Source organism: Canis lupus, chromosome 4 (assembly GCF_048164855.1).
Source record: "Canis lupus baileyi chromosome 4, mCanLup2.hap1, whole genome shotgun sequence".
In the NCBI taxonomy this organism is placed as follows: Eukaryota; Metazoa; Chordata; class Mammalia; order Carnivora; family Canidae; genus Canis; species Canis lupus.
The window spans coordinates 20,362,281-20,375,386 of NC_132841.1; the positions used below are offsets into that span (position 1 = coordinate 20,362,281).

The 13,106-nt window shown below is 40.4% G+C and overlaps 1 protein-coding gene across 5 annotated transcripts in view; it reads right to left on the bottom strand.

Annotated features, from left to right (window-relative positions):
- Positions 1-13,106, bottom strand: part of DNA2 (DNA replication helicase/nuclease 2) — a 57,313-nt gene that overhangs the window by 24,962 nt on the left and 19,245 nt on the right. For all 5 annotated transcript variants that reach the window (XM_072823349.1, XM_072823348.1, XM_072823352.1 and 2 more), the window contains 2 exons: positions 7,684-7,801; positions 2,844-3,009 (listed from right to left, as the gene is read on the bottom strand). In XM_072823349.1, the coding sequence (XP_072679450.1) occupies positions 2,844-3,009; positions 7,684-7,801 (284 nt within the window). The remainder of the gene's footprint in view (positions 1-2,843; positions 3,010-7,683; positions 7,802-13,106) is intronic.

Here is a 13,106-nt window from a genome sequence, read left to right on the forward strand (position 1 = left end):
CTTCTCCTATAGGCCCAAACGTGCCAGAGTTCATGCTCCTTTGCATTAAAAGAGCTTTTGTATGATATACTTTGAAAAGTCCTTTATGAGAATTTTTTTTTAAAGATTTTATTTATTGGGATCCCTGGGTAGCGCAGCAGTTTATCGCCTGCCTTTGGTCCAGGGCGCGATCCTGGAGACCTGGGATCGAATCCCACGTCGGGCTCCCGGTGCATGGAGCCTGCTTCTCCCTCTGCCTATGTCTCTACCTCTCTCTCTCTCTCTCTCTCTCCCCTTCTCTCTCTGTGTGACTATCATAAATAAATAAAAATGTTTAATAAAAAAAAAAATTTTATTTATTCATGAGAGACAGAGAGAGAGAGAGGCAGAGACACAGACAGAGGGAGAAGCAGGCTCCATGCAGGGAGCCCAATGTGGGACTGGATCCCAGGACTCCAGTATCATGCCCTGGGCCAAAGGCAGACACTAAACCGCTGAGCCACCCAGCCATCCCCTTTTTTTCCCCCTAAAGATTTATTATTCGTTCATGAGAGACACAGAGAGAGAAAGGCAGAGACATAGGCAGAGGGAGAAGCAGGCTCCCCATAGGGAGCCCGATGCAGGCAGGACTCCAGCACAGATCCTGGGATCACACCCTAAGCCGAAGGCAGACGCTCAATCATTGAGCCACCAAGGCATCCTCCTTTGTGGGAATTCTTAGGCTGAACTGGAACTTTGGTCTTGATTTGATCTTGTTTCCTACTCCATATATACATCTAACTACTTTTTGTGTCCTTAAAAACATTCACTGGGATCCCTGGGTGGCGCAGCGGTTTGGCGCCTGCCTTTGGCCCAGGGCGTGATCCTGGAGACCCCGGATCGAATCCCACGTCGGGCTCCCGGTGCATGGAGCCTGCTTCTCCCTCTGCCTATGTCTCTGCCTCTCTCTCTCTCTATGTGACTATCATAAATAAATAAAATTAAAAAAAAAAAAATTAAAAAAAAAAAAAAAACATTCACTGACCTATGAAGGTATAAATACAAAGCACTTTTTATGATACCTGAAAAACTTTCCCTATATAGAAAAATAGATACATAGTTGCCTGACTGGCTTAGTAGGTGGAACATGCAACTCTTGATCTCAGGATTGTAAATTAGAGCCCTATGCTGGGTGTAGAGATCACTTTAAAAATCTTAAAAATGGATGCCTGGGTGGCTCAGCAGTTAGGTACCTGCCTTTGGCTTAGGGCGAGATCCTGGGGTTCCAGGATCTAGTCCCACATCGGGCTCCCTGCATGGAACCTGCTTCTCTCTCTGCCTGTGTCTCTGCCTCTCTCTCTCTCTCTAGGTCTCTCATGAATAATTAAGTAAAATTTTTTTTAAAATCCTAAAAAAAGGGATCCCTGCGTGGCGCAGCAGTTTGGCGCCTGCCTTTGGCCCGGGGCGCGATCCTGGAGACCTGGGATCGAATCCCACGTCGGGCTCCCAGTGCATGGAGCCTGCTTCTCCCTCTGCCTGTGTCTCTGCCTCTCTGTCTCTCTCTGTGTGACTATCATGAATAAATAAATAAAATCTTTAAAAAATAATAATAATAAAATAAAATAAAATAAAATAAAAATAAAAATCCTAAAAAAAGAAAAATAGACATATATAAACAGAAAGACAAGTCTGTTGAATTATATCAAACTATATGTCTGAAAGAACCAATTTCCCCGTTTTGTTTTTTTTTTTTAATTTTATTTATTTGTTCATGAGAGACATAGTGGGGGAGTGGGGGGCAGAGATACAGGCAGAGGGAGAAGCAGGCTCCATGCTGGGAGCTCAATGTGGGACTCGATCCTAGGTCTCCAGGATCAGGCCCTGGACTGAAGGCGGCGCTAAACCGCTGAACCACCCGGGCTACCCCAATTTTCTTGTTTTTAACTACACAAGGCATAAAACTAAAATAGCAATTAAGAAATAGAAGAATTCAGGGTACCTGGGTGGCTCAGTGGTTGAGCGTCTACATTCGGCTCAGGGCGTGATCCTGGGTCTGGGGTTCAAGTCCCATACAGAGCTCCCTGTGAGGAGCCTGCTTCTCCCTCTATGTCTTTCATGAATAAATAAATAAAATTTTTTTTTTTTTTTTTATGATAGTCACAGAGAGAGAGAGAGAGAGAGAGAGAGGCAGAGACACAGGCAGAGGGAGAAGCAGGCTCCATGCACCGGGAGCCCGACGTGGGATTCGATCCCGGGTCTCCAGGATCACGCCCTGGGCCAAAGGCAGGCGCCAAACCGCTGCGCCACCCAGGGATCCCAAATAAATAAAATCTTAAAAAAAAAAAAAAAGAAGAATTCTTAAAGTCTCATTTAAGAAAAGCTATATAACATTTAAAATTCCTATACTTCCTTTTTTAAGATTTTATTTTTCAGGACAGCCCGGGTGGCTTAGCCGTTTAGTGCCTGCCTTCAACCCGGGGCCTGGTCCTGGAGACCTGGAATTGAGTCCCACATCAGGCTCCCAGCATGGAGCCTGCTTCTCCCTCTGCCTCTGTCTCTGCCTCTCTCTCTCTCTCTGTGTCTCTCATGAATAAATAAAATCTTAAAAAACAAAAGATTTTATTTTTCAGCTATCTCTACACCCTACATTTTTTCAAACTTAAAACCCAAAATCAAGTCACATGCTCCACCAAATGAGCCAGCTAGGTGCCCCTGTACTACATCTTTCTTACCCAGATTCGATTAAGTCCTAAAATTAATTCAGTTCCCCAGAAACTATTTGTAGCAAGATGAAAATAACCATTTTTGGAAAAAGTTTAAAAGGCATTCTATTATTGAGTTAACACTGAATTGGAATTAATACTTTTGAAAGACAATGTTTTTACCTGCTATAAAGAGCACAGTTGCCAATTTGTGAACAATATTTACAAGATTGCTGGTCTTCAATTATTTGTGGCAAAGGAGCAAGCTTTGTCTTTTCCTTTTCAATAGCAGACTTACTAATACGGTGAAACAAAGAGAATGCCATCTGGTTTCTTAGCCTTAATAATTCTGTGGGAAAAAAAGGGAAGGAGGTGTTTAAGAATTAAGTGAAGTTTATTATATATCTTTCTCATGTAAAACTTCAAGATTTAAAAACATAAAATGAACATTTGTATTTCCCATTACACTAGATACTATGAACATTTCGGTGTATATTTCCTTAAATTTTTGTTTACTTAAGTTCTTTTAAACAACCATATATCTCATAACTGATAAATATTGTGAAGCTGCTATTTTTAGCTAAATGCTAAGGATAAATACAGCTATCTAGAGTATCTAAATACAAGACAAGTTTATTTTAATATATTTTTAAAGATTTATTTATTTATTTATTCAGAGAGAGCGAAAGAGAGGCAGAGACACAGGCAGAGAGAGAAACAGGCTCCATACAGGGAGCCGGACGCGGAACTCGATCCCAGGTCTCCAGGATCACACCCCGGGCTGCAGGTGGCGCTAAACCGCTGCACCACCGGGGCTGCCACAAGACAAGTTTAAAATAAATTTTTAATTTTTTTTTTAATTTTTTTTTTTTTTTTTATGATAGGCACACAGAGAGAGAGGCAGAGGGAGAAGCAGGCTCCATGCACCGGGAGCCCGACGTGGGATTTGATCCCAGGTCTCCAAAGATCACGCCCTGGGCCAAAGGCAGGCGCCAAACCACTGCACCACCCAGGGATCCCTAAAATAATTTTTTATATAATAAAATTTTAAAAGGTTAAAGATGTTTTCAATTATACAGTATATTGTTAAAATTCTTCTTAAAAAGAACAGCTATACGCCAATAAATTAGGCAATCTAGAAGAAATGGATGCATTCCTGGAAAGCCACAAACTACCAAAACTGGAACAGGAAGAAATAGAAAACCTGAACAGGCCAAAAACCAGGGAGGAAATTGAAGCAGTCATCAAAAACCTCCCAAGACACAAAAGTCCAGGGCCAGATGGCTTCCCAGGGGAATTCTATCAAATGTTTAAAGAAGAATCCATACTTATTCTACTAAAGCTGTTTGAAAAGATAGAAAGAGATGGGGTACTTCCAAATTCGTTCTATGAGGCCAGCATCACCTTAATTCCAAAACCAGACAAAGACCCCACCAAAAAGGAGAATTACAGACCAGTATCTCTGATGAACATGGATGCAAAAATTCTTTTTTTTTTTTTTTTTTTTTTTTTTGGATGCAAAAATTCTTAACAAGATATTAGCCAATAGGATCCAACAGTACATTAAGAAAATTATTCACCATGACCAAGTAGGATTTATCCCCGGGACACAAGGCTGGTTCAACACTCGTAAAACAATCAACGTGATTCATCATATCAGCAAGAGAAAAACCAAGAACCATATGATCCTCTCATTAGATGCAGAGAAAGCATTTGACAAAATACAGCATCCATTTCTGATCAAAACTCTTCAGAGTGTAGGGATAGAGGGAACATTCCTCAACATCTTAAAAGCCATCTACGAGGGATCCCTGGGTGGCGCAGCGGTTTGGCGCCTGCCTTTGGCCCAGGGCGTGATCCTGGAGACCCGGGATCGAATCCCACGTCAGGCTCCCGGTGCATGGAGCCTGCTTCTCCCTCTGCCTGTGTCTCTGCCTCTCTCTCTCTCTCTCTCTCTCTCTCTCTCTCTCTCTCTGACTATCATAAATAAATAAAAATTAAAAAAAATATTAAAAAAAAAACTGTTAAAAAAAAAGCCATCTACGAAAAGCCGACAGCAAATATCACTCTCAATGGGGAAGCACTGGGAGCCTTTCCCCTAAGATCAGGAACAAGACAGGGATGTCCACTCTCACCACTGCTATTCAACATAGTACTGGAAGTCCTAGCCTCAGCAATCAGACAACAAAAAGACATTAAAGGCATTCAAATTGGCAAAGAAGAAGTCAAATTCTCCCTCTTCACCAATGACATGATACTCTACATAGAAAACCCAAAAGCCTCTACCCCAAGATTGCTAGAACTCATACAGCAACTTGGCAGTGTGGCAGGATACAAAATCAATGCCCAGAAGTCAGTGGCATTTCTATACACTAACAATGAAACTGAAGAAAGAGAAATTAAGGAGTCAATCCCATTTACAATTGCACCCAAAAGCATAAGATACATAGGAATAAACCTAACCAAAGACGTAAAGGATCTATACCCTAAAAACTATAGAACTTCTGAAAGAAATTGAGGAAGACACCAAGAGATGGAAAAATATTCCATGCGCATGGATTGGCAGAATTAATATTGTGAAAATGTCAATGTTACCCAGGGCAATTTACACATTTAATGCAATCCCTATCAAAATACCATGGACTTTCTTCAGAGAGTTAGAACAAATTATTTTAAGATTTGTGTGGAATCAGAAAAGACCCCGTGTAGCCAGGGGAATTAAAAACAAAAAACAAAAAAAAACATAGCTGGGGGCATCACAATGCCAGATTTCAGGTTGTACTACAAAGCTGTGGTCATCAAGACAGTGTGGTACTGGCACAAAAACAGACACATAGATCAATGGAACAGAATAGAGAACCCAGAAGTTGGGATCCCTGGGTGGCGCAGCAGTTTAGCTCCTGCCTTTGGCCCAGGGCACGATCCTGGAGACCTGGGATCGAATCCCACATCGGGCTCCCGGTACATGGAGTCTGCTTCTCCCTCTGCCTTTGTCTCTGCCAATCTCTCTCTCTCTGTGTGACTATCATAAATAAATAAAAATTAAAAAAAAAAAGAGAACCCAGAAGTGGACCCTGAACTTTATGGTCAACTAATATTTGATAAAGGAGGAAAGACTATCCATTGGAAGAAAGACAGTCTCTTCAATAAATGGTGCTGGGAAAATTGGACATCCACATGCAGAAGAATGAAACTACACCACTCTCTTTCACCATACACAAAGATAAACTCAAAATGGATGAAAGATCTAAATGTGAGACAAGATTCCATCAAAATCCTAGAGGAGAACACAGGCAACACCCTTTTTGAACTCAGCCACAGTAACTTCTTGCAAGATACATCCACAAAAGCAAAAGAAACAAAAGCAAAAATGAACTATTGGGACTTCATCAAGATAAGAAGCTTTTGCACAGAAAAGGATACAGTCAACAAAACTGACAAAAAGACAACCTACAGAATGGGAGAAGATATTTGCAAATTATGTATCAGATAAAGGGCTAGTTTCCAAGATCTATAAAGAACTTCTTAAACTCAACACCAAAGAAACAAACAATCCAATCATGAAATGGGCAAAAGACATGAAGAGAAATCTCACAGAGGAAGACATAGACATGGCCAACAGGCACATGAGAAAATGCTCTGCATCACTTGCCATCAGGGAAATACAAATCAAAACCACAATGAGGGGATCCCTGGGTGGCGCAGCAGTTTGGCGCCTGCCTTTGGCCCAGGGCGCGATCCTGGAGACCCGGGATCGAATGCCACATCGGGCTTCCGGTGCATGGAGCCTGCTTCTCCCTCTGCCTATGTCTCTGCCTCTCTCTCTTTCTCTCTCTGACTATCAAAAAAAAAAAAAAAACAAAAAAAAAACCACAATGAGATACCACCTCACACCAGTGAGAATGGGGAAAATTAACAAGGCAGGAAACCACAAATGTTGGAGGGGATGTGGAGAAAAGGGAACCCACTTACACTGTTGGTGGGAATGTGAACTGGTGTAGCCACTCTGGAAAACTGTGTGGAGGTTCCTCAAAGAGTTAAAAATAGACCTGCCCTACGACCCAGCAATTGCACTGTTGGGGATTTACCCCAAAGATACAGATGCAATGAAACGCCGGGACACCTGCACCCCGATGTTTATAGCAGCAATGTCCACAATAGCCAAACTGTGGAAGGAGCCTTGGTGTCCATCGAAAGATGAATGGATAAAGAAATGTGGTTTATGTATACAATGGAATATTACTCAGCCATAGAAATGACAAATACCCACCATTTGCTTCAATGTGGATGGAACTGGAAGGTATTATGCTGAGTGAAGTAAGTCAGTCGGAGAAGGACAAACATTATATGGTCTCATTCATTTGGGGAATATACATAATAGTGAAAGGGAATATAAGGGAAGGGAGAAGAAATGTGCGGGAAATATCAGAAAGGGAGACACAACATAAAGACTCCTAACTCTGGGAAACGAACTAGGGGTGGTGGAAGGGGAGGAGGGCGGGGTGTGGGGGTGATGGGTGACGGGCACTGGGGGGGGGGCACTTGATGGGATGAGCACTGGGTGTTATTCTGTATGTTGGTAAATTGAACACCAATAAAAAATAAATTTATTATAAAAAAAATAAAAATAGAAAAAAAATACAACTAGGGCAGCCAGGGTGGCTCAGTGGTTTAGCGCCACCTTCAGCCCAGGGCGTGATCCTGGAGACCCGGGATCGAGTCCCAAGTCAGGCTACCTGCATGGAGCCTTCTCCCTCTGCCTGTGTCTCTGCCTCTTTCTGTGTGTCTCTCATGAATAAATAAATAAAATATTTAAAAAAATAAAAAAATAAAAAATACAACTAAAAATACATAAATAAGCAAAAAAGCAAATAAATAAAACCACAACCACACATTATAACCTATTTTAGGCCTAGCAAATACAGTGAATGATTTTCAGGTATATATACCTGATTACTAAAGGTTAAAGGAAAAACCAAACAAATAAAATCCAGGGAAGTAAATTGAGAAAGAACAATTCTACCTCTTTTATCAAGATGGTTGGCAGGCACAGGGTACATGTTGCCAGTCTTGAGGTAAAGGAGCAGGCCGGCTTCTGGGTCAGCTCTCCTCTCTTGGCTCAGCAGTGTATACAAAACAAGCTGTGAAAACACTGTATGTTTTGTCAAATAAAAACTTTAACTTTCATGTGTGCATATGTGGTCAGCAATCAACACATAACTATAATTTTTTTTTCATAACTATAATTTTAAAATCAAAAAGTCAGGGTGCCTGGGTGTTGGGTCAGTATCCAACTGTGGGTTTTGACTCAGGTCATGATCTCACGGGTTATGGGATCCAGCTTCATGACCAGCTCCTTGCTCATCAGGGAGTCTGCTTGATTCTCCCCCTCTACCCCTACCCCCTCCTCGCAACACACATGCACACACTCATACTTTCTCTGCTCTCTCATTATCTCTAAAAATGAATAAATAAATCTTTAAAAAATAATAAATAAATAAAAATTTAAAAAAATAAAAACGTCAGTTATTTCCATTTTAAAAATAACATAAAGCAAATTAGCAGAGGTAATACAATAATTCCATGACAAATACTTAACTTCTACAACATGAACAGTTTATGCTTGTCAATTTTACACAAAGAAGAAATAGATAGAATTTTTCTTAGATAGTAAATATTTAGGTTTCCAATAAATTAAAGAGGAAAATTAACCGAACTATATTTTACATTGTGAAGTTAACAGTCTTTACACACTATTTTCAGGATGCCTGGGTGGCTCAGTTTAGCGCCTACCTTTGGCCCAGGGCGTGATCTTGGAGTCCCGGGATCGGGTCCCACATCAGGCCCCTTGCATGGAGCCTGCTTCTCCCTCTGCCTATGTCTCCGCCTGTGTGTGTGTGTGTGTGTGTGTGTGTGTGTGTGTGATGAATAAATAAAATCTTTAGAAAAAAAAAAAAACCACTATTTTCCCTGTTTAAAATAAGTGAATTAGGAGCATCTGAGTGGTTCAGTCCATTAAGCATCTGCCTTCAGCTCAGGTCGTGATGTCAGGGTCCTGGGATCAAGGCCAGCATCAGGCTCCCTACTCAGTGGGAAGCCTGCTTCTCCCTCTCCCTTGCCCTTCCTCCCCACCACCCCTGCTCTTGCTCTCTCATTATCTCTCCCTCAAATAAATAAATAAAATCTTTTTTAAAAATTGATTAAATAAGTGAACTAAATGCTAAAATGCATATTATAAATAATATAAATAATATAGTTATAGTTGTCATAGTTACTAAACTAAACTAAATGAGGTTAACTTTACAGAGTTCACTGGTTTTGCAGAGCATGAGTCACTATTAACTGCGTTAAATGTATGTGGTGCTCTCCAGAGAAACCACCTAAGACAAGTTAGAAACAGCTGCTTTATAGTTCATGAAAACACCATAGCAACAACAGCAAGTCATTTAGTCGTATACAACCTACAAACAAGATAATATGCTTTCCAAGAGAATTCCAAGATTAAAATGTTGAATGATTTATGTCTTTGGTTGGTTTTTAATAGGCTCCACACCCAGCGTGGAGCCCAATATGGGGCTTGAACTCAGGACCCGGAGATTAAGACTTGAGCAGAGATCAAGAGCTGGTAGCTTAACCAACAACTGAGCCACCCAGATGCCCCTGATTTATGTTTTTAAACCATAAAATTCCAGGGGCGTCTGGTAGCTCAGTCAGTTAAGTGTCTGCCATTTGTTCAGGTCATGATCTCAGGGTCCTGGGATGGAGCCCTGCATCAAGTAGTGAGCCTGCTTAGCCCAATCTTACCCTCCTCCCCCCTCCATCCTCGCTCATGCTCTCTCTCAAATAAATAAATAAGTCATAAAATCATAAATACCAAGACTAGTCATTATAATTAACATGCCTAGGTAGGTCAACTTATAACAAGATTCTTGTTTTCTTTTTTTTAAAGATTTTATTTATTTATTCATGAGAGACACAACAGAGAGAGAGGCAGGGACACAGGCAGAGGAAGAAGGAGAAGCAGGCTCCATGCAGGGAGCCCGACATGGGACTCGATCCCAGGTTTCCAGGATCAGGCCCTGGGCTGAAGGCAGTGCCAAACCACTGAGCCACCCGGGCTGCCCAGATTATTGTTTTCTAAGCTATATTTAAAATGTAATGGGGCACCTGGCTGGCTCAGTAGATAAAGCATGTAACTCTTGATCTCAGGATCGTAAAGACTATAGAGATTACTTAAAGTAATATCTTTAACTAAATAAATTAATCCAATTTAATATAGCATTATCTGCAGCATATATATTAATTTTATCTATAAATTCATCATTAAGTGCCCAAGATAGGCTTATAAAAACCAAAAATAAAACAAATTTATTGATTTTTGTTCTTTTGTTCCTATCAAAAATAGTAGTATTTGTCAAAAATAAACTACTAGGACTTTACCAAAATAAAAAGCTTTTACACAGCAAAGAAAACCATCAACAGGGGTTGAGCCTGGGTGGCTCAGCAGTTAAGCGTCTGCCTTCAGCTCTGGGCATGATCCCAGAGTCCCAATATCGAGTCCCACATCAGGCTACCTGCATGGAGCCTGCTTCTCCCTCTGGCTCTACCTCTCCCTCTGTCTCTCTCTCTGTCTCTCATGAATAAATAATATCTTAAAAAAAAAATCAACAAAATGAAAAAGCAACCTACTGAATGAGAGAAGGTATCTGCAAATTATATATCCCAAAAAAGGTAATATTCAAAATATATAAATAACTTATAGGGACGCCTGGATGGCTCAGCAGTTGCGCATCTGCCTTTGGCTCAGGGCATAATCCTGGGATCCAAGATCCAGTCCCACATCGGGCTCCCTAAGGGGAGCCTGCTTCTCCCTCTGTGTCTCTGCCCCTCTCTCTCTGTGTCTCTCATGAATAAATAAATAAATCTTAAAAAAAAAAAAAAAAAAGAACTTAACTCAACCCAAAAAAGCAAATAATCTGATTAAAAATGGGCAGAGAGGGATCCCCGGGTGGCGCAGCGGTTTAGCGCCTGCCTTTGGCCCAGGGCGCGATCCTGGAGACCCAGGATCAAATCCCGCGTCGGGCTCCCAGTGCATGGAGCCTGTTTCTCCCTCTGCCTGTGTCTCTGCCTCTCGCTCTCTCTCTCTCTGTGACTATCATAAATAAATTAAAAAAAAATTTTTTTAAATGGGCAGAGATCCTGAAGAGACATTTTTCTATAGAAGACCTATAGATGGCCAACAGACACATTAAAAAATGCTCAGTGTCAGGAAAATGCAAATCAAAACCACAATAAAGTATCATCTTACATCTGTCAAAATGGCTAGAATCACAAAGACAAGAAATAACAAGTGTTCACAAGGATATGGAGAAAAAGGAACACTGTTGGTGGGAATGTAAATTGGTACAGTCATTGCAGAAAACAGCACAGAAGTCCCGCAAAAAATTAAAAATAGAAATAATATACAATCCAGTAATTCCACTACTAGGTATTTACCCACAGAATGCAAAAACATTAATTTGAAAAAAATATATGCACCGCTATGTTTAGTGCAGCATTATATACAATAGCCAAGATATGGAAACAACTTACGTGTCCACTTTTTTTATTTTTTCCTTTTTAAAAAATTTAAATTCAATTAAGTGTCCACTGATAGATGAATAGATAAAGAAGATGTGGTGTTTATATATAATGGAATACTACTCAGACATAAAAAATGAGATCTTGGGCAGCCCGGGTGGCTCAGCGGTTTGGCGCCACCTTCAGCCCAGGGCCTAATCCTGGAGACCCAGGATCCAGTCCCACGTTGGGCTCCCTGCATGGAGCCTGCTTCTCCCTCTGCCTGTGTCTCTGACTCTCTCTCTCTCTCTTTCTGTCTCTTATGAATAAATAAATAAAATCTTTAAAAACAAATGAGATCTTGCCATGTGTCACACCATGGATGGACCTAGAGGTCTTATGGTAAAATAAGTCAGACGCAGAAAGACAAATACCATACGATTTCCCTTATACATAGATCTAAAAACAAAACAAATGAACAAACAAAATGCAGAAAGAGGTAAAGAGATGGGCAAAATGGCTAAAGGGGAGTGGGAGATACAGGTTTCCAGTTATGGAATGAATAAGTCATGGAGATAAAAGGTACAGCCTAAGAAATACAGTCAATAGCACTATAATAGCAGTGTATGGTGACTGATGGTAGCTACACTTGTGGTAAACATTGCATAACATAATGAAGTTCTCAATTACTGTACGCCTGAAACTAATACAACATTGCATACCAACTATACTTCAATTTAAAAAAAAAAAACAGCAGTGCTTGTGAAACTTGTCATTAAAAAAAAAGTAAAGTTTTCAGTCTCCTATAGAGTACATTTCTTCAAATCTTTGACTTCAAAAACAACTTTTCTTGTATGAATGATTTTCCTTCCTCAAGAAGGCTTATTTACTTACTTTTTAAGATTTATTTATTCATGAGAGACACAGAGAGAGAGGCAGAGACACAGGCAGAGAGAGAAACAGGCTCCATGCAGGGAGCCTGATGTGGGACTTGATCCTGGACCAGGATCATGCTCTAAGCCAAAGGCATATGCTCAACCGCTGAGCTACCTAGGCGTCCCAAGGCTTTAACCTAGCTAAATCTTTACTTCATCATTTTAGCCATTTCTGTATTACCAAAGTGAAAAGCTCGAGTCTTCTAATTGCAGAAGCCTATTTTTTCCTCCACCTCTAATATCTGTAAAACCCAATAAGAGGAGAAACATCAATTCCCAAACAGAAAAGCCTGCATGAGAACCTTTGGTGTTGGGATTATATAATTTGGTATTCTGAATCCAAATATTACTTTATATAAAATCTGTTGAAGTTGCCTGTGTCTCTGCCTCTCTCTGTGTGTGCCTCTCATGAATAAATGAATAAAAGCTTAAAAAAAGGGGGGGGGATGCCTGGGTGGCTCAGCAGTTGAGCATCTGCCTTCGGCTCAGAGCATGATCCCAGAGTTCCAGGATCGAGTCCCACATCAGGCTCCCTGCATGGAGCCTGCTTCTCCCTCTGCCTGTGTCTCTGCCTCTGTTTCTGTCTCTCATGAATAAATAAATAAAATCTTAAAACAAAATAAAATAAAATAAAAAATAAAATCTTAAAACAAAAATCTGTTGAACCTCAAAAAAAAATCTGAAATAATGTGTGAGATTCCAAGGGAAAAAGGAAATTTGTTTTGTTTTGTTTGAATTTTTTTTTTTTTTTTGAAGAAAAAATTGGGCTGAAGGCAGCGCTAAACCACTGAGCCACCCGGGCTGCCCTATATATTTTGTTTTAGATAATAATCATAAAAATCAGATTAAAAGTAAAAAATAAAAGAATGGATGCAGACTAATGTTTCTTAAGAGTATCCTATGTTAGATGTTACATGAAAACAATAGCTCCATAGTAAATTAAGCTTAGGAA